Raw genomic sequence first — 21,996 nt, 5'->3', positions numbered from 1 at the left:
TAATAATCTCCTCCACTCTTATCTCCATTAGGACTTGAAATGAACAGAGAAAAGAGGGGGAAGAGAGCACAGAGGTCAAGAGGAATGCAGGTCGAGCTGTTCTTTCATTAAAGAGGGCAACTTAAATAGCTATCTTTGCTACACAAGTGTTTGATTAGCAAACTGACAGAATTGCATAGCAAATTGCTATGCAAAACTGCTTATTTTATGCCTTGCCTCCTATTTTGAAAATACTTAACACTTTGAGTTGGCATGGCATGCAATGTGTATGGAATTTCATACATTGCACATAATTACTCTGTCCAGTTATTTCTATTTACTGCATGCAGGTGTACCTTTATGCCTTTTTAAATGTTATATTCAATCCCAACTCCTAACTAGGTGGTATTTTAAAAATTAAAGGTATTTAAAATGCCATCTTTTGTAACCATTACCACTCAGAGCAAAAATAAGATTGGATAAGCAGGAGCTAAAGGTAGCACCTAGGTATTGTGAGAATACCTAGTCCCCAGGGATCTGTCATCCAGGTGACCAGGACATGGCCATTGCTATTGGATCCAGTTCCTAGGGGTGGACCAGTAAGGGAGGATCACCTGGATGGGGGGGGGGGCGTCCTGTGGGAGTGGGACACCGATGGGCGTGACACAGTATCCTCATTCTTCTTTCAACACCTTTTCCCCATCCGACCACGTTAGGATATTTCAAAACACTGCCCCACCTCTTTCCATGCGAACACTTTCGCACACCACGAAAGACAACAGACTAGCATCAGGGCCGTTTACTTGACTTGTCCCAATACTAGGGTCCGGCAAAGTCAGGCAATAGACCAGAATCACGCACACCTGATAGCCCCCTGCCTCCCCCACAAGGATAAAACGTGGAGCACAAGAACATAATACGAGCAAGGCGGTCCGCACGACGTAAGAGCTAACTCAGCATGGCAGTTCAAGGGGAGGAGAAAGACGGCGCAGACCGAGAGGGTGGCAAGTAGAGAGTCGACCTTGCCCTTTTTGACCAAGGCCTGTGAAACCTCCACAGACGGAAACATAAGACCGCGAATAAAGGCCAACGTGTGACGTCCCTGACAATAGATAAGAAATCAGATTTGAAGGGAAGCAGTGAGCTTCTTACTATGTGGTGAGTTTGAGTGACATTCTGGGCAGGTTATATGATCTGATCTGATATGTTATTTATAACGCGCCTATACACAAGTGTTTCAAGGCGCGACAAGGCAGGGGGAGGGAACAAGGGAAGACAGACAACGATCCTACTAGGCCAAGTGTCATTCAGATTGCGCAAGTGCAAGGGTAGAGGGGAAGGGAAAAGTGCAAGGGAAAGGGGAGGGGAAGTGCAGTTCAGGGGAAGTAGAATAACAAGATAAATAATAATAAGGGCCAACTGGTGGCAAGTGCAAGGTAAGTGCAGACAAGTGCTGGGAAGGGGGGCTGTAGGGGTACAGCGACAGTCCCGCAGTGCAGGGGTTGCCAGGGAGGCAGTGCAAGAGGAGAGTGGCTGGGCCAAGGGCCGAGATCGATGAGATTGGCCCAGTTGCAGATTCAGTGCAGTTTCAGTCAGGAATTTAGCAGGGGAGAGGGGGGGAGAAAGCAGAAGCAAAGAGGAAGGTTTTGAGGTGCTTCCGGAACCGGAGATGGTTCTCCTCAAGTTTCAGGGAGGCAGGAAGGTTGTTCCAGAGGGAGGCCCCTGCCGAGGAGAGAGATCTAACCCAGCTCGTTGCTTGGAGAAGCAGCTGACCCTGAGGGAGTTGGAGGCGGATGAGCGAAGAGCACAAGAGGGCAGATATTTAGGAAGAGAGAGTTGAAGGTATTTTGGCCCCAGGCCCCAGAAGGCCTTGTGTACAATGCAGAGGGTTTTGAACTTAATCCTCGCAGCCACTGGGAGCCAGTGTAGGGATTTCAGACCTGGAGAGATACGATCCCTGGGCTTGAGGCCAAGGACAAGTCTTGCAGTCCTGTTCTGGATGAGTTGCAGAGGGCGGAGAGTAGAGGTAGGCAGATTTAGATAGAGGCTGTTACAGTAGTCCAGCTTAGAGAGAACCAGGGCTCTGGAGACGGTGAGCTTCAGGGGGAAGGAGAGGAAAGGAAGAATACCTCTGAGGAGGTGCAGCTGGTAGTGAGACGTCTTAGAGATGTCAGATATGTGAGGAGAGAAGGAGAGTGTAGAGTCGAAGATGACCCCCGAGGTTTTTTGCCTTGCAGGAAGAGGGCCAAGAGAGGCCGGCCAGAGAGCTGCAGGGAAGGAGGGAGTGGGGGTGCCGATGAGTAGAATCTCAGTCTTGCTGGCATTAAGGCAGAGGTCATTGAAGGCACACCATTCCTGGATAGCAGACAGACAGTCAGAAATAAGGGAAGGAGAGGAGGAGGCTGAGGGTAGCCTGAAAATGAGCTGGGTATCATCCGCATAGCACTGAAAGTTGGGGCAGAGAGCGGCGATGCGGTGGACAAGGAGTGCCAGATACTGGTTGAAAAGCCAGGGAGAGAGGTTATATCCCTGGGGGACACCACAGGTAGAGAAAAAGATGTCAGAGAGGAAGGACCCCAGTTGGACCTGGGAGGGTCGATTGGAGAGGAAAGAGGTCAGCCACGCCAGGGCCTGACCACCCAGGTTATCACGGAGACGGTTGAGCAGGATGGCATGGTTGACAGTATCAAAGGCAGAAGAGAGATCGAGCAAAATGAGAACACACGGAGTGTTGGAGTCAAGGTTCGAGAGCAGGTTGTGGAGGGAAGTAAATGGAACATTCACCGGTAACAATAACTGCTTGGACATACAGAGCCAATATTAGAAATGTTTCAGTGCAGATAGGTGGTACGGCCAGCTGTGTTAGAGATGTGACCATGATGGATGAATTGCTAGAGTGGAGGAAGAGAAAGTGAGGGACAGGGTTAGGTTAGCAGCGAGGGGGAAAAATGTTACCCAGAAGGCAGATGAGAGGTAGGTTAAGAGGGTAACTCGGAGGCGAGGAGGTAGGCTTTTAGTTTGTTTTTTTTAAAAATCAGCGTGTACTGTTTCTCGGCTATGAAGGGAAGAGAATTCCTTGCAAGATTGGGCCAACTGCCACAAGGGTAGCCGAGGAGGCAGAGCAGAGATTATGAGAATCGTTTTAGAGTTGGATAGAGGAGGATAGATACAGTGCTGCTTTATGTAAGGAAGGCATAGTATCAACAGTAGACAGTGACCACAGTTGAAGGGGGTTTATTGAACTTCAAAATGTGTATGATACATGCCAATCGAATACTAAATCTACAGATGGGAGCAAGCTACGACCATCAAATAATAACGTGGTTCTACTGGAATCTTGTCAAAATAAAAGGGCCTATATCAAAAAAACAACTATTGGCAATCCTTGCCTCTAAATACAAATAGTGTGGGGAAAATGTTATGAAAAAGAAAGAAGTGTTCAGAATGATATGTCCGGTTGTTCAGGCCGTTGGCCTCCCTTCCCCACGTTTTCAGCCGTGGCATGGCGGTTCACTCGAGCGTAGCACAGTCTCTGGCTTCTTCAGTACATGGATAGAGTTCAATCATTAACATCATGGCCTTCAAAGTACACATCTCCTTGCTTCTCAAAGTCTCTTCACTTCCAGGGCCTGATGGAACCAAATAAACAACAAAAGTTATTTTCCTCTTTAGATTTTCACAAGTATTCACTTTGGGTGATTCACTATTCACCCCGGATCTCCGAACCCCCCTCCACCCCCCGGCTGGGTTCAGATCCCTTTTTAACACAATTAGTCTCCCTCATTGGAGCTCGGACCAATTTTAAATTTACTTCATGTATCAAAGACTTTCGAATGTGCACAGGGGTTGACTTGACCCGTTGGTGAACCAATTCGATTTCACAATTCCTTCTGTTTTAACATTAGTCACCTTTTTGTTGGATACCTAACAGAGACTTTCGAATGATCACTCACGTGATGCCGAACCACTCTGTCTACGGTAATGAATCCTGCTTCAAAGTTCAGTCACTCATCTGCTGTTTTAATTATATCTGCGTCTCTTGCCACATATGCTTCATACACTGTTCTCTTCAATTTTCTTTATACAGTGTTGCTGCTTGCAACCTTGGTTTCCACACAGACCGGTTTGGTATCCGTCTCTCCAACTCACTGGCTGTGCTGACTTCACTGGTGCTGCTTTGTTGTAGGAGCAAAGGACAGTACCACAGTAGCAAACGGTTCTCCCCGCCTCGACTATCGTCACGAGAGAGCCCCGAGTACCTCCGACACAATGCAGGATTCTTCAGCTTTGATTACAGGTCTTACGTTTCCGATTCTTAAAGGCTCATGAAAGATGTCTTTCGGTGAAATGGTCAAGGGCACTTCCTTCCTTGCAATCCTCTTCGGTCTTGCTGTCTTCTGCCTTTTATTAAACTGCCATCTTGGAAATGCTGCTTCCTCGTGTGTTTTGCCTTTCCCAGAGTGTGCTTTCGTCCTCCGGCTTTTATCCGTGTGGGGAAGTGTGATGGAAGTTAGGTGTATGTAATGTTCAGTATTTGCCTGACCCTGCCTGACCATGGGGACTAGCGGGTGAGACACCTTCAAGTTTCTCACACTTACTGTTGATTTGTGATCCAGGAGAAGAAATTTAAATCTGGCTCTGTTTTGCGTTGTCAGCCATTCAGCCTCGTGATGGTACAAGGAAGTAGGTGTGAAGTGAGGGAGTTCAAAGAGAGTCCTGGTAACAAAGTTAATGCTCTTGTCGAGAGGACATAAATCCTAGTTGGGGAGACGAAAGAGGGTGCTGGCACAGTAGTCCAGTTTACAGAATACAAGAGTGGTTAAGATATGTTTGGCAATGTTGAAAGGAATGGGGTGCTTGATTTCCCTAATATTTAGGCGTTTGAGGCGAGCCGCAGTTGCATTTTTGAAGATCAAAGTAGAGAAAGTGTGAGAAGGGTCATAAGATGATGCCAAGGTTTTTAGCTGAAGAGGAGATGAAAGTGTCAGGTGCCGAATAAGCAGGTGGAAGAGATGAGACAGAGGTATTTGGCAGGGAAGAAGAGCACCTCTGTTTTGGTAGAGTTTAAAATCAGAGAATGCAACGCTCTCCAATATTTAATGGCAGAGAGATGGTTAGAAATGTTGATAGAGCGCTCAGAGGTGAGTTCAGGAAAAGAGAAGATTTGGGTGTCGTCCACCAAGAGTTGGTATGTGAACTCTAAATGAGGAAATGGTTCCTCAAGAGCAGACGTGTAGCGTGTAAAGAGGAGAGGACCCAAGACCAAGTCTTGTGGAACACCTACAGAGGAGTGAGTTGAGAGGTGTTGTTGCTCCAGGAGACTGAGAATTTGCGAGGTGCCAGATATGATTCAATCAATGCAAGAGCTTGATCATGAATCCCAAGAAGAGAGTATTAAGGAGATCAGAGTGATCAACCTGGTCAAAGTCAGCAGACAAGTCCAGGAGAATTAGGATAGGGGATAGTTTGGAGTGCTTAGAGGCGATGAAGTTGGAGACGTTCATGAGAACAATTTCCGTGTAGTGACGGAAGTGGAAACCTGCTTGTAGGGGGGGGGGGGTCTTGAAGGTTGTGCATGTCTAAACAATTGAACACAACCCTTTCAAGCACTTTGGAGTAGTGCTGAAGGAGATGCACTGAGCGAAAGGTAGCTGGTAGGTTTGGGTCCGTCCCTTGCTTTTTTTAGGCGAGGGATGACCGTGGCAGTTTTGAAAATGGAGGAAAATCAGCAGAGTCGCTGGAGACAACGTGTTAATAGGGCGGCCCATGGTTGAGGATGCTGAGACTTAGGGGTGAAAGTTAGCAGTGGGAAATGAGAGGGTAATGAGTTGTATAGAATGGATTGGAAACTGGAGAAGGCAGTGGTAGAGGCATCAGTTGTGAAGGAGGAGAGTGAGAACTGTAGGTCCGAGAGATTGGGAGTAATAGCATAAGGTTTACATTGCCTTTTAGGAATAATTGAGGGAAGTGGTGAGGAGAGGTCAGAGGGTAGAAAGGAGATGGTGGAAAGAATAGGGTGATCTAATGAGGATGGTGTGACAGTAGTATTAGTGGCCTAGAGAGAGGAAGAGATGCATAAGGGATCCAAAGAGTTACCACTAGTGAGGATAGCTAGGTTATGGATAGATTGGAGAGTGCGGTCACAAAGAAAAGACTGAAGTTTGGATTTCTGAGAAGTGATTGGAGAGGGAAGGTTAAAGTCCCCTAAAACAATGAGGTGATGTTTACTAGAAAAAGAATCAAGGAGTTGCCCGAGTTCATCAAAGAATGGTCTAGTGGGATCTGGAGGCCAATAGATGGAGATGATGTGAGCCAAGTATGTCCGAGCAATAGTAGAGATGGTGAGTTCAAAAGAGGTAGGAAAGGACATTGGAGATTGGCTCCGAGGCGGGAATAGAGTAGATGTCTGACGCCTACACCTCTGCAAGTTTGATGAGGAGAGGAATGAAGGATAGTTTGGAGTCCTGTAGTGCTGCCAGAGTGGCAGAGTTGGATGGAGGAACCCAGGTTTCAGTGACAGCAAGATCATCTACGGCGGGCGTGAAAGTAGTCAGTGGTAAAGGAAATTTTGTTGTATACAGACTGAGCATTCCAGAGTGCACCCTTCGGTTGATGAAGTAAGGAAGAATAGAGAAGTTGAGTCTCAGTGGAAGAGAGGCGAGGTGGATTCCTGTTAGGGGAGGTATGGTTAGCTCGTCTGCTTTGTTTGTTGGGAAGTAGGTGAAAGAGAGATGTAGTATTGGGAGCTTCGAGATGTGAGTTATATAATAGGAATAGTAAAGGAGGAACTTGTAGCTTGATTGGAGAACGCGTAAGAAGAGGTGAGTACCGGGAGCAGAAGGAGTCAATGCATTATAGGCAAGTATCACAGTGTGGAGAGACAGCACAGTAATTAGCAAGCTAAGGACACTCACAGGTGCAGAAGGCTAAATCAAAGGCTCACAGGCAGGGTCTGGTCAATGGCTGGTCTTCACCGTTCACTGTACCGCCTTGAACTTGGACACCCTTAGGGAGTTCAGAATTGATGTCACGTGCTCGCCTCACCTGATCTCCTAGTCATTCAGAGGTTGGTCCCTCTGATTTATTTCCTGGTGTTGCTGGGATCAGGTGATTACCTCCTGATGTTCCCAGTTCATTGTAAGGTGCTGGTAGATGTGGGTTAATTGTAATGGCTGATTTCTTGGGTCGATTTTATGATGCCTATTTATTTTGATTTGGATTTTAGGGTGCTGACACTTGGGCTCTAAGCTAGAATGCTGATGACTTTGGACGTTTCCTGGTGTTAAAACCGTGGGCCTCTTCGAGATTGTTGACGTCCTAGATCATTTAAGTGGTGATGATACTTTGGGACAATTTAATTAGGACAACATGTGGGGTCTGTTTTAGTGTGCTTATGCTTTGGGAAGGGGATGGTGTCTTCGGTGTGTTTAATGATACCCATGTCTTATATTGATAGTAGGATTCTGACACTTTGGGTCTGTGCAAGGATGCTGTTGCCATGGCTCCATTCTGTTATGCAGACACTCTCTGTTTGTAGGGCGCAGGAGCTTTGTATTGATTCAGGGGTGATGATACCTTAGTTCTTGTGTGGTGAATCATTGCAGAAATTGCTGAAAGATGATATAGGGTCAATTTTAGGATTCTGACCCATTGGCTGTAATGTACACTGCTGATATATGGTTGATTCTGGGGTGTCTTGGGTCCACTCCATAGTGCTGCTGCCTTGAGATGATTATAGGGTTCTGCTGCCCTGTACTTTCTCTCCTGTTGACACATTGCATCTGTTCTTGGGTGTTGACAAGTTTGGTCTTTTCTAAGGTCCTGATGCGTTGAGTCTGGTATAAGGTCCTAGCACATTGGGTCTGTTTACACTGTTGACATTGGGGGAGGGGCAGGTTTACAGGATTGATGCCTATGGTCAATTTTGGAGTGCTGTTAACTGATGTTGAGTCTTGGGTTCCAACACTTTTCTCTTTTCTGGAGTGCCTGCTTATTGGCTCAGTTCAAGCATGCTGATGCCTCTGTTAGATTCTAGGGCTACTGACGCCAAGGATCAGGTCTAGAGTTTGGACTCCTTTACTCAGTTCTAGGGTGCTGACTCCTTGGGATGATTTCAATTAGCTATTTTCCTTGGAACCTGTCTACAGTTCTGATTACTTGATTCTAGTGTGCGCATGGTTGATTGTGAGGTGGAGATGTCCTGCGTTGATTATACAGATCTGACTGTTTAGGTCGATTTTGGGGTGCTGCCATTAAAGCTTTCTCATTTACCCTTATGTATTTTTCTAGCATGTTCTCTTTGTCTCTTACAGGCAATCACACTCCGTCCCCCGGGGGGCCCTTCTCTGCTCTGACACCTAGCATGTGGCCCCAGGATATCCTTGCCAAGTACACCCAGGTATGAATTGAAACTGGACTAATGTTTCAATATGTTATGTAAAATATTGGGAATCGAATGAGGATGACAGCTGGAATGTACCCGACCGGTAGGTGACAAACCAACTCTTTAGGTTTGTGATTAAGTTCTGGTGTGTGGATGGCCTATGTGGGGCTCGAGGGGAAGTTGCATCTATTCCTACTCAGTTGTTTTCTTCTATGTAGCGACATTCAGCCTTCCATGTATTTGGTTGCAGTGGTCTTGTTATCCGGCAAACATTTACTTTGACGTTTTGTTTGGGAGAGTGAGTGTCGAGAACAAAAAATAATTCATTCTTTTTTTGTTTGTTTTATGTTTCTTGCTTGTAGAAAGAGGAGCTTGAGGAACAGCCAGAGTTCCACTATGATGAGTTTGGATTCCGCGTGGATGAAGAAGGTACAGTTGGAGGGATCCAGTGATGGCCAATGCTACTTGTCAATGTCTGTGCATGTGCCAGGCTAAGATTGTCTGAGCCTGCAAATGTGGTTGGAAGCTTAAAGCAGGATAATTATATGTTAAGCAGATGACATGCATCAGATTAGAAGTGTAAAGCTATTTCGAAGCTCCTGGCACAGTCAGTTTTTAAATATTTGGGTTGTGGTAAAGGTGGACCATTTGACTACTACACGGAAGCCCAATGGCTGAAATCATTAAAAAATGTATGCCAAAAGCGCACAATTTAGAAGTAAATATGATATGTGAAACGGGGCATGGGCTGAAAGGTAATGTGAATTTTGTCTGTTCATGGTATAAATGTTATCACATGTTTTTAGATGTTACTTTGTATCTACTCCATAAGTAACATGTTTTGCAATGCCGTGGAACATAATGTTAGAAAAATGTGGAAATTTGTATTATTTTTCTTATTGGGGTGGGGCGATTTACAGCCCCACCTTGCTTCTCAGTGTTTGTCCAGATCAAACTTTGTGCATAATTAGTGAAGGATGCCTTGTATCTTAGTTTCTGATGCTTGTGAACCTGCTTAGAATCACATGCTGTGCATAGTCTGACATCTAGTGGTAATCGTCGAGTATTCCATCTTTCGAAGATCGAAAAGGGACGTCGACATGGGCAGGACTGTAACACTAGCCCTAACGTAAGTGTACCCAAAATCCTTCACGCATCGAGGTGCCACCAGATTGTTTTTTTCCACCTTTCTTGTCGGTTGCCTACTGAGGAGCTAGTTACAAACTTTATATTGCTTTATCACTGCTTAGCGCATTAGCAGCAAGTTTCTTCGATGGTGTCTCGACGACTACGCCATGCTCTCGATGACTGATCCTGCCTCGCTGATGCTACACCTCCGGCGGCTCGACATCTGATTTCTTCTCGTCCTTGGCCATCCGGCCTGGCCAAACAGTAGGGAGAGTAGGGACCCCTTTTACTGACTTTCTTCTGAGAATGCCTTTTTTTTGGCCCCCTCTCTTCCCTTTCCTTCCATCTGGTTAACTTTTCTCTCTAGTATGGAGTGAACAGCCTTTAAATTTTGCCCTTCTTGCAACAGCAAATTCCGCTGGAAGGACACTGATAACGAGTGCAATCGGTGCTCACTCATGACCATGATGAGCGGCGTTGCAAGGCCTGTAAACATTTTTGCCCCAAAACCCTTAAAGACAGCGTACCAAGCGGTGGGTGGCCCACACTATGCAGGGCGAGAGTACCTCTTCTGCCGGCGCCATCGCCTCGGATGAGAAATCTTTTCGTAGCCAAAGCTCTGATTCTGTAGATTCCCACATACTCCTAAGTCCCGTCCCCTTTCCTCCATACTTATGGGACATCTCTCCGTCCTATGGGACGGGACCGGAGCACTTTGTAAAAAGCATCCCAAAAATGTTTTCCAAAAATGTGTCCTATCTCTCTTTCTGCGCGGGGCCTGGCACGCGGCCGTAACCCAGCCCACCTTGGCTCTGCCCCACGTATCGCCCATCAGTCCTTTTCTCCGCTCGTTCAGGACTGGACGCACTTGCATCCTCGGAAGATTTTCTTCCCTTTTTCCTCTCTGGCTCTCGCTAGCGATCGTGCACTAGTCTGTCTATGTTGTTCAAACTAGACTTTCCAAATTGTTCATCGTGTCACCGTCGTTTCGCGAGGGCGGATCCCCAACCTCTTTGTTTAGAGTGCTTGGGTCCGGATCACCGTTGGGACTCCTGTTTTTACTGCGACTCCCTTTCGGTCCGGGCACTTCAACAATGGTTGGAACGGTGGGAGGAGGTGTTCCGACGAACTCCTCCTTCACATTTTCAGGCGTTCATCGACGAGAAGAAAAAACGCCCGGTAAGTTCTTTACTTTTCAGAGCACCCCGGCCGGGGGATACCTTTCCAGGTTCCTCTCGGGCCGGGAGGAGCGTTGATCGCTCTGTCACCAGGGCTCGCCCTGAGGTGCCCGTTGGGCCTAATAATTGTACCGGAGTTTTCTCCGAGGGTCTCCGTAAGGGGCCTTTGGATACCGGAACACGCTCCGAGGCCCCTCCTGTGGGGGCTGTTTGTAGACCCAGTTCTACTGAATCGTGGGATACCAGAGCTCGCTCTGAGGCCTCTCTGTCGGCTTCCCTCACAAATAAGACTGGGGTGCGCCCGAGGCCTTGGTGGGGCTTGTTGTTACCGAACGGATGTTCGAGGCCCGCGCGGATAAGGCTGTCACCGGACGTGGGTCCGAGGTCCCTCTTTCAGAGGCTAAAGTTACCAACATTTCTGAGAGGCCTGACAAGGCCTTACCGGTGAAGGCTGTTTCTCACCGTTCCCGCTCTTGCGGCGACATCAGATCTGTTTAGGGGGCAAAGAAGGAAAGGTCTTCTTTTACCGCCAGTGCCGAGGTCCTTCCTGGGAAAGCTGATTTGGCGGTTGGTATGTTGCAAAAACATTCCAGGCCTCATAGTACCGGCTCTGCCGACGTTCCTTATGTTAAGGCTAAAGTTAAGACCCCTGATCCATCGACTGGGACCCCTGCCTCACTTCCTCACGTGCCGCAGTTCCCCTCAGGCAATGACAAAATGGTGCCCGTTCCCGCCACGACCGCAGTGGCCATTTTGGGTGCTACCCCTACAACTACGCCATTGGCCTCGGGTGTAGGGCTTGGATCCTTGGCTGAGCATAGAGTCCCTTGTGCGCATCCTTATTGGCCAGTTTACGATTGGAACGCCCGGATGCCTCTTCCGCACAATGTTTCGTTGCCTGCGGGTTCGGCAACTGTCATTTATGTGGATCTGTCGGTGGAGGGGCCTGTGTGGCACCCTTCCCCGTTACGTCCCTGGATTTGTCCACCTCGTGAGAGGCCTCCTCAGGTTCCGAAACAGTCCCCGGAGGAGGCCTTTTCCTGTACATTTCAAACGTTAATGCGTGCCGACCCCATGAGGGAATATTTCAAAGGGCTTTTAGGGAGATATGTCCACCTGCGCCTCCGGCTCCACCCATTCCTCTTGTGGTTCCGCCGGCGCCTCCCTTGCCTACGGTGCCTCCCCCATCTCTTCCGCCTTTGCCCCCATTGTCCCCTGTGGACAAGGCAGCGCCCGACACGGCTCAGCAGGATCCTGACCAGTCGGATGACGCGCAAGGTGAGCAGGACAATGAGGACCTGCCCCGCTCTATTAGAGCTTTTCATGACCGGGTAATGGACATGATGTGCTTCTTAGATGTTCCGGTGCCCGAGGCACCCGCTCCGCAGGAGGGTGTGCTTTCTGGGGCGTTCACCCTGTCTCCTTCGGAGCGTACCGGCCTGTTCTTGAAGGACATTGTGGCCGAGGTCCGCAGGGTCTGGGAAAAGCCACACTCTGGACTTTTTGTTAATAAGAAAATTGACGCGAGATACAGGCTGCATTCTTCGGAAGAGGTGGCCCTGTCGTCTTGTCCGCCCTCCTCCGCCACTGTGGTGGCAGCGGCTACTTTGCAATCCAGGCCTGCAGCATCCTCTTCCATGACGGCTACTCAGGTTCTGGGAAAGGAGGACAAGCTCCTTGACTCCTTTGGGAGGAAAATCTTTGCCAACTCGGCCTTGCAGCTCAGGCAGGCCAACGCCGAATTGGTGTTAGCGGGAGCTAATATGCGGATGTGGAAAGGTCTGTCGGAGTTTGAGGCGTTTATCCCGGTCGAGAAGCTGGAGGACTTTAAAGGGGGTTTATCCGACGCCAGGGTCTTGGCCCAGGATCTCCTGGAGGCTGCGGCACATCACATAGACACCTCGGCTCGGGGCCTTATGCTGGGGTTTGATACCTCACGGCAGGCGTGGTTGCATGCAACTAAATTCTCAAAAGAAGTGCAGGACAAGGTGTTGGACCTTCCGTTCGATGGGAAGGAGCTATTTCATTCTACAACAGATGTAGCTCTCACCAGGATGATGGATAGCACTCAGACAGCTAAGTCCTTGTCGGTCCTTGTTAAGACTCCTTTCAAAACCCAGAGACCGTTGCCGCAAAGTCGACCTTCCTCTGGCTTTAGTGGCTTCTTCGACGGAAAATCTCACAGGGTAGATACCCCTGCGGGGAACAACCGCCATAGGCAAAAACTGATGCGTTTTTTCTCCCGTTCCTCAGCCACCTCCTCAGGTGGCAAATGAAAATGAGGGTTTTCCGTGCTCGCGCGAGACCCCGGTGGGAGGACGCATTGTGTCTCATTGGGAGGCGTGGCAGGCCATCACAGAAGACAGATGGGTCTTGTCAGTCGCTCGGGCGGGATTCTGCTTACCTCTACCCCCTACCCCACCCGTCAACCCTCCTTTTCAGCTATCGGGCTCGCCCTCCCTCAAAGCTGAGGTTCAGAAACTTCTGGACCTCATAGCTGTGGAACCCGTTCCTCTGGGGGAACGAGGGGAGGGCTTCTACTCCCGGCTGTTTACGGTGCCCAAATCCAACCAGACTGGCCTGCGCACCATCCTAGACCTTTCCCAGTTCAATCTTTTCCTACCCCAAGAGAAATTCAAGATGATCACGCCCAGTCAGATTCGGTCCCATTGCAGATGGGCGATTGGCTCAGTGTGGTTGATCTTCAGGATGCGTACATGCATATTCTGATTTGGAACCCACACAGGAGATATCTGTTTCTCTCTGGGAGAGGAGCACTTCCAGTTTTGAGTGCTTACTTTTGGCTTCAGCTCGGCGCCGCATGTCTTCACGAAGATGATGTCGGTGATGGTGGCCTATCTTTGTCTCCAGGGTATCCATGTGTATCCATATTCGGACGACTGGCTCTTGCGCAGCCCTTGTCCGCCGGCAGCAGCGGGCAATCTTCAGTCTCTCCTTCAGCTCCTGTTCCATCTTGGGCTGTCGGTGAACTGGCGGAAATCTTCCATGACGGTCTCGCAGGACCTGATTTTCCTGGGTTTTCGCTGGAACAGATCGACTGCAGAGTGTACCTGACCAGGGACAGAATGGCAGATCTGTTAGCCACGTGTCAGATGTTTGCGCAGTCGGAGAGCATGTCGGCCTGGTGGTTCCAGAGGCTTCTGGGCCTCATGGCCTCGTGTGTGCTGGCTCTTCCTCTTGCTCGTCTCAAGATGAGACGGACCCAGATGGCTCTTCGGAGTTCTTGGTGTTAGGCTGTGGCCCCGGATTCCAAGCTAATAATGATTCCAGCTTCTATGAGAGTGGATCTGGAATGGTGGTCATCTCTCAGCAACCTGTTGGTGGGTGCAGGGTTTCAGGACCCAGCTCCTATGGTGACGATCAGGACGGACTCCTCCCTCCTTCGGTGGGGTGCGACGTTAGATCTTCTACAGGTCTCGGACCTCTGGTCGCCTCAGGACAAGCTCCTTCACATAAATCTTCTGGAGCTTCTGGTGATCTTCCTAGCGCTCAGGGCGTTCAGAACGATCATTGCCAACAAGGTGGTCCGCATACGCACGGACAATGTGGTGTCGATGTATTACATCAACAAGCAAGGGGGAACGTAGTCTTCCCCCCCCTCGTGGACCTGTCCATCCAGATTTGGCAGTAGGCCGTGCTTCATGGTGTCTTGCGGCTTGAAGTGCACATCCTGGGCCAGCTGAATGTTACAGCGGATGCCCTCAGCCCGCAGACGGTGGTCAGCTACGAGTGGGAGTTGAAGGCGGAGGTCCTCTCATGGATTTTCCTGCGTTGGGGCACACCGGAGGTGGCCCTCTTCGCTACGGCGGTAAACAAGAAGCTTCCTCAGTATGCCTCCAGAGGGGGGCTGGGAACCTCCTCTCTGGGGGATGCTCTCGAGATTCCATGGCACAACATGAGAGCTAACGCCTTCCCGCCTCTGCCTCTAGTCCATCGGGCAATTTGGAAGCTGACGAATTCAGTGAACTGCTCCCTTCTACTCATAGCCCCGTGGTGGCCGGCCAGGTTTTGGTTCTCAGAACTTCAACACCTGTCGATGTATCCGCCGATCAGGTTACCAGTGACCCTCGATCTTCTTCATCAGGGGGAACAGCAGATGTGGCACCCCTCCCCACAATTGCTCAGCTTGTCGGCATGGTGCCGGAGTTAAAGTCTTTAGAACATCTTAACTTGTCTACGGATAACATGCGTATTATACAGGCAGCCAGGAAACCCTCGACCAGATCCCAATACAGGAGTAAATGGCTCAGGTTATTGGTGTTTGGGAAAGCAGTTGGATCCAAGGGTGGCTACGATTGACACTGCTGTCCTTCGTGTCCTCCCTAGCAGAGTCGGGTGTTCACGTTCTGTCATGCAGAACTTTCCTTTCAGTGGTCTCTGCTTATCTTTTTACAGACCAATGTTCCTACTCTCTGAGTAACCCAGTGGTTAAGAGGCATTTTGCAGGCTTGACACGCCTCTACCCTCCAGTTCGTAGTCCGCACCTGCCGTGGGACCTAAATGTAGTCCTGACGGCGCTGTGCCATAAGCCTTTTGAAGCAATGGCCATGGTGGACCTCAAGTACCTATCCTGGAAAGTGTCCTTTCTGCTCGCCGTTACCTCAGCAAGGCGGGTGAGTGAGCTCCAGGCCTTGTCAGCGGAGCATCCCTTCTTAGTCTTTCACAAGGACAAGGTAGTCCTACGGACAAACCCTGCCTTTCTACCAAAGGTGGTAACTGAATTCCATCTGAATCAGTCGAACTCCCTGCCAGTCTTTTTTCAGAACCCTACCTCGGAGGCAGAAAGGGTTCTGCACTGTCTCGATGTCAGAAGGGCTCTTAAGTTCTACCTTGACAGGACTTCCGAGCTTTGGAGTTCTTCTCAACGTTTTGTGACTTTTGGTAACCCTCAGGGTAAGCAGGCGTCTAAGGCGACTATTTCTCGGTGGATCGCTGCCTGCATTACGGAGTCTTTCACCGTCCAAGGGTTGAAACCTCCTAAGGGTATTCATGCACACCTGGTGCGGGGCAAGGCAGCTGCGGTTGCTTTTCAGAAATATGTCCCCTGGGAGTCCATCGCTAGGGCAGCTACTTGGGCCTCCCCATCCGCTTTTTTTTTAAGCATTATTGTCTTGACATGAGTTCGAGGGCTGATGCTCAGTTTGGTCAGGCTGTGCTGAAGAACCTTTTTCAATAAGGGGTATTTCCATCCACCCGTAGATCCTGTTAGGAGTGCTTGGAAATCTCCCATAAGTATGGAGGAAAGGGGACGGGACGTAGGAGTATAACCATGTTACTCACCGTAGTGACCATCTTACTCCTGGTCCAGTCCCCTTGCCTCCATACGCCCGCCCGCCGTCCCATCTAATAAGGTTCCTCTGTTATTGCTAATAGGTCTCTGACCTGGCGATAGAAAAGGACTGATGGGCGATGCGCGGGGCGGAGCCAAGGTGGGCGGGGTTACGGGCGTGTGCCGGGCCCAGCGCAGAAAGAGAGGAAGGACACATTTTTGAAAACATTTTATTGTATGCTTTTTACAAAGTGCTCTGGTCCCGTCCCACAGGACGGAGAGATGTCCCATAATTATGGAGGAAAGGGGACTATGGACTAGGAGTAAGGGTGAGTAAGCTGGTTATATCCGTCCACGTCCCTGATGAGCATACCGCCTGCAGTGCGATGGGGACTCCACACCCCGGCAATACGGACACACACCACATCACTACTAAAACTTAGAGCACAACCACTAAGCCTCTCTAGACGCACTCGTCAAGGAAGCCATCGACACTCATAAGCCCAGCGAAGACTTGACGAAGCCTACCGAACCACGTGGCTCGGCACCTGGTGCGTCCCGCTATCCCCATCGTGGCCTGCGCAAGGACCTAAGACTTCTAATTTATCGGGCGCTCCACATAAAACGGGCCTCGTGCAGTAGCGTCGAAAGACACTCCAAAACAGGCCCCCCTGTCTAAAACACTTCCCAAGCTTCGGGAAACACTTTCTAAGACCCATTCCCATGGTTCTGACCCGAAAATGGCCCCTTCTATGTTATGTTATGTTATTTTGCATTTATATAGAGCCTTATATACCATTGGTATGGTCTGAAGGCGCGGATAGGTTTAACGCCCTTGGGAACCGAAGTTCGGGTCAGTAGAGAGTAGAGAGAGTCCAAAGGTGCGTGTGCGCACTAGGTATGTGTGCAGCTGGTGCGGAATTTGTGTAGTAGCTGCTTCTTAGCGGTAGGTGTGGTGGTTGAGAGATCAGGACTATGTGTTCGCTCTGGCAGGATTTATCCAGACCGAGTGTGGCTGCGTTAGGCCTGAGGAGAACGCCTGGCTGGGGGGGGGGGTGAAACCAGCAGTGTTTACTTAGAGTGATGGGGAGTGAGCGGGAGATGCTGATATGAGAAAAGTTATACCGAATGGTGTCATAGTATCCCTGTGTTCTAGTTGAGTGGTGGTGTAAAGAAGAAAGTAAGCGTGGGGTGTGGTATGATATATGCTCTTTCAAATGATCACTGCATTCCAAAGCATATTATGTACGTCACGCAATTCTATGCGATCAAGTCCGTTCTATGCACTTTTATTCATTTCAGGCGTTCAAGATTGCCCTACACACTCCTGTCTGCTCGACACACTCACGCACTCTAGTCCACCTTGCATGCTCTAGTTTATCCCTCGTTCTCCAGTGTGCCGCACGCATGCACTCCTGTATTCCATATGCATGCGCTCCTGTCTTCCCCGCGCATGCACTCCTGTCTACCCTGCGCATGCACTCCTGTCTGCCTACGCACTCATCCGCTCTGTACGCTCATCCGCTCTGTACGCTCATCCGCTCTGTACGCTCATCCGCTCTGTACGCTCATTCGATCTACACGCTCATTCGATCTACACGCTCATCGATCTACACACTCATCCGGTCCACATACTCATCTAATCTACGTACCCATCCGCTCCCCGCACTCAGCCGCTCCCTGCACTCAGCCGCTCCCTGCACTCAGCCGCTCCCTGCACTCAGCCGCTCCCTGCACTCAGCCGCTCCCTGCACTCAGCCGCTCCCTGCACTCAGCCGCTCCCTGCACTCAGCCGCTCCCTGCACTCAGCCGCTCCCTGCACTCAGCCGCTCCCTGCTCCCTGCACTCAGCCGCTCCCTGCACTCAGCCGCTCCCTGCACTCAGCCGCTCCCCGCACTCCTCTGCTCCCCACACTCCTCGGCTCTGCACACTCATCCTCTCTACACGCTCATTCGCTCTTACACGCTCATCTGGTCTAAATGTTCATCCGGTCTGTACGTTCGTCCGTTCAGTATAGTCATAGTTCTACGCCCTCCTGCGTTCTATTTGCTTCTCTGTATTTACATACTCATCAACTCTACACGTACTCATCAACTCTACACGCTCGTCCGCTCTACACACCCAACTACTCTCCACACTCATCGGCTTTAGTATGTTCATCCATTCTATACACTCATCCGATCTCCATACTCATTTGATCTATCTAGTCGTCTGTTCTTCCACTCATGCACTCTTCCACTTAGTGCATTCATCTGTTCTATACGCTTCATCCATTCTAACTATTTCATCCACGCCATTCACTACGTTCCCTCCTCATTCATTATGTCCATTTCATCAGTTTAGATCTCCTTACTTTCCCAATGATTTATTCTTATTATCCACTTCACTGTTTTGATCTACATTACTTGTTTAGTTCTGTTTGTCTTTCTAGTTTACATTTAGTTTGGAAAACCGGTTGGTTTTAGGGGTAGAGCCAGGTTTTCAGTAGTTTGCGGAAGGACGCTAAATCCTCAGTTAGGCGGATGTGGGGTGGGAGCAAGTTCCGCAGAGTTGGGGCCAGGGCTGAGAATGATGATCCGCCTAACCTGACTGAGTTTGTCTTAGGAATTACTAGGTGGCCGGCTGAGCTTGATCTTAGGGTGCGAGTGGGATGATAAGGTATTAGCTTGTCTTGAAGATATTGAGGTCCAGTTTTATGCAGTGCTCGATGGGAGAGGCATAAGGTTTTGAATGCCACTCTACGGGCTACAGGAAGCCAGTGCAGTGTCTTAAGGGCTGGGGAGACGTGGTCTCTTGGACCGAGCGCAAGTAGCATTTTGGCCGCCGCGTTTTGTGCCCTTTGGAGTTTATTCAGTTGGTAGGCATGGATTCCGAGGTATAGGGGGTTTGCGTAGTCCAGTCTTGATATAACGATTGATTGGACCGCAGAGAATCTGTTGGGAAATGAGAGATATGGAAAGATGCGCCTAAGGGTTTTAAGGTGGTAGTGGCAGGACTTTGAGACATTGTTGACTTGGCGCGAGAGTGTTAGGTCAGAGTCCAGGGTGCATCCAAGATTTTTCACTGAGTTGGAGGGTGTCAGTGAGTTGCCCATGGCGGTTGGCCAGGGTAGTGGGTGCGGAAGATTGGAGTTGCCGCAAACCATGATTTCCGTTTTGGAGGGGTTTAACAAGAGGTGGCTTTGGGTCATCCAGAGTTCTATGTTAAGGAGGCAGGATGCCAGGTCCGGTCGGGAGTTGGGTTTCGCGCTCAGGAGTTTTAGAATTAGTTGAGTGTCGTCGGCGTAGTTGTAACACAGGATGTTGTGTGAACAAATTATTGGTGGGAGGGTGATCAGGTAGAGATTGAACAGGAGGGCGGATAGACATGCTCCTTGTGGGACTCCCGTGTCGACTGGTCGGGCTTGGGAGGTAAATCTGGAGAGTGTCGTTATTTGGTGCCTGTCTTTGAGGAATGAAGCTATCCATTTAAGAGCGGTTCCACGAATTCCTAGGGAGTGGAGGCGGTCTAGGAGGATTGAGTGATTGATCGTGTCAAAGGCGGCCGATAGGTAGAGGAGGATTAATGCGGCGCATCCCGCAGAGTCTGCTGTAATTTTAAGGTCATCCCAGATCAAGGTTAGGGTGGTTTCAGTTCTGTGACGTGTTCTGAAACCTGATTGGGCGGGGTCTAGGAGATTGTTGGCTTCGACAAAGGCATTTAGTTGAGAGTAGGCGGTTCGGTCAATGAGTTTGGCAAGGAACCTGGTGTTTGAGATGGGGCGGTAGTTCTTGGGCTCGAGAGGGTCGAGCAAAGGTTTTTTAATTAGAGGTTTGACGTGCACCATTTTGAATGCGTCGGGAAAGATACCAGAAGAAAGGGAGGCATTTATGATAGATCTTGCGTGTTCTCCTGCGCAGGTGGAAGCGAACATTTCTTTAAGGGTTGTGGCTGGGCAAGGGTCCAGTGGTGATCCACATGGTTTGCGGGCAGATAGAAGTTTGAGAAATTGTTCTGGTGATATTGGACTAAAGGATTCGAACGTTGGTTGCGTAGAGGTCGCAGCTGATGGGCTGGCCGGTACGGGCAGAGGATTTCCTGGTGGCTGTAAGAGAGGCAGTTTGATGGGTAGAGTTTTTGTCCTTTCGATAGCCGTGGTGTAAAAGTGGAGGGAGAGTGAGTCGCACAGTGATTGTGACGGGGTTGGGACGGTTGTGTTACAAGCCAGATTGGTGAATTCGGAGATGATTTTGTGGAGTTCTTTGCTTGGGTTTTTGCAGTTTAGGATTCGGGTCTTGTAGTGGGCTTTTTTTGTTTTCCGGATTTCGGCCTTGTACCGATACAGGTGTCGGGCCAAGGTGGTCCTGCTCCTGTGGGTTTTGTCTTTCTGCTGTTTGCGTTCTAGGTATTTGTATTGTCGTTTAGTGGTCTTCAACTCAGGAGTGAACCATCTGGGGAAAAGGCCACGGCGGGTTGATGGTTTGCACGGGGGGGAGTGAGCCGCATCAGAGATGCGTTGAGCCATGAATCAAAGGCCTCAGGGGTTAGTTGGTTGTTGAGACGGCAGGTAGGTGGTGGAGACTGGAGGAGTGCCTCGGCTAGGTCCGGGGTGATGATTAGTTTTTTCCAGCATTTGCGTAGATTCAGAGCTTCAGATAACAGTACGGGAAGGGAGTCGGGTGAGCGGATGGCGAACGAGAGAATGAAGTGATCGGACAAGATGATAGGGGTGGGAGGCTTTAAATGAATCAGGGTGTTGGAGCTAAAGATGGCATCAAGAGTGTGTCCTTTATAGTGAGTCGGGCTGTTCATGTGGGGTTGGAGATTAATTGCATCTAAACAGTCAACCAGGGAGCGTGTCATAGGGTTGGTGGAGATGTCGAGCCATATGTTGAAGTCTCCAAGAAGGGTGAGGTTGGGATGGTTTAGTTGGAGGGTGGCGATAGAATCGCAGAGGTTGTTTGCGAATTGTCTATCGTAGCCGGGGGGCCTGTAGATTATTAGGAAGCTGTGTGAGAGCGACGGTTCGGTCAATGAGTTTGGCAAGGAACCTGGTGTTTGAGATGGGGCGGTAGTTCTTGGGCTCGAGAGGGTCGAGCAAAGGTTTTTTAATTAGAGGTTTGACGTGCACCATTTTGAATGCGTCGGGAAAGATACCAGAAGAAAGGGAGGCATTTATGATAGATCTTGCATGTTCTCCTGCGCAGGTGGAAGCGAACATTTCTTTAAGGGTTGTGGCTGGGCAAGGGTCCAGTGGTGATCCACATGGTTTGCGGGCAGATAGAAGTTTGAGAAATTGTTCTGGTGATATTGGACTAAAGGATTCGAACGTTGGTTGCGTAGAGGTCGCAGCTGATGGGCTGGCCGGTACGGGCAGAGGATTTCCTGGTGGCTGTAAGAGAGGCAGTTTGGTGGGTAGAGTTTTTGTCCTTTCGATAGCCGTGGTGTAAAAGTGGAGGGAGAGTGAGTCGCACAGTGATTGTGACGGGGTTGGGACGGTTGTGTTACAAGCCAGATTGGTGAATTCGGAGATGATTTTGTGGAGTTCTTTGCTTGGGTTTTTGCAGTTTAGGATTCGGGTGTTGTAGTGGGCTTTTTTTGTTTTCCGGATTTCGGCCTTGTACCGATACAGGTGTCGGGCCAAGGTGGTCCTGCTCCTGTGGGTTTTGTCTTTCTGCTATTTGCGTTCTAGGTATTTGTATTGTCGTTTAGTGGTCTTCAACTCAGGAGTGAACCATCTGGGGAAAAGGCCACGGCGGGTTGATGGTTTGCACGGGGGGGAGTGAGCCGCATCAGAGATGCGTTGAGCCATGAATCAAAGGCCTCAGGGGTTAGTTGGTTGTTGAGACGCAGGTAGGTGGTGGAGACTGGAGGAGTGCCTCGGCTAGGTCCGGGGTGATGATTAGTTTTTTCCAGCATTTGCGTAGATTCAGAGCTTCAGATAACAGTACGGGAAGGGAGTCGGGTGAGCGGATGGCGAACAAGAGAATGAAGTGATCGGACCAGATGATAGGGGTGGGAGGCTTTAAATGAATCAGGGTGTTGGAGCTAAAGATGGC

The 21,996-nt window shown here is 49.6% G+C and overlaps 1 protein-coding gene across 18 annotated transcripts in view; it reads left to right on the top strand.

Annotated features, from left to right (window-relative positions):
* Positions 1-21,996, top strand: part of SGSM3 (small G protein signaling modulator 3) — a 685,370-nt gene that overhangs the window by 246,625 nt on the left and 416,749 nt on the right. For 10 of the 18 annotated variants that reach the window (XM_069652902.1, XM_069652903.1, XM_069652899.1 and 7 more), the window contains 3 exons: positions 4,067-4,276; positions 8,292-8,377; positions 8,725-8,791. In XM_069652902.1, coding sequence (XP_069509003.1) covers positions 4,249-4,276; positions 8,292-8,377; positions 8,725-8,791 — 181 coding nt within the window. In that variant the 5' untranslated portion in view covers positions 4,067-4,248. The remainder of the gene's footprint in view (positions 1-4,066; positions 4,277-8,291; positions 8,378-8,724; positions 8,792-21,996) is intronic. The other 8 variants (XM_069652912.1, XM_069652909.1, XM_069652910.1 and 5 more) reach the window with 1 other exon arrangement.

Source organism: Ambystoma mexicanum, chromosome 3q, assembly GCF_040938575.1.
Source record: "Ambystoma mexicanum isolate Mex_15411 chromosome 3q, UKY_AmexF1_1, whole genome shotgun sequence".
Taxonomy (NCBI): domain Eukaryota; kingdom Metazoa; phylum Chordata; class Amphibia; order Caudata; family Ambystomatidae; genus Ambystoma; species Ambystoma mexicanum.
This window is presented reverse-complemented; position numbering and strand designations above follow the sequence as displayed.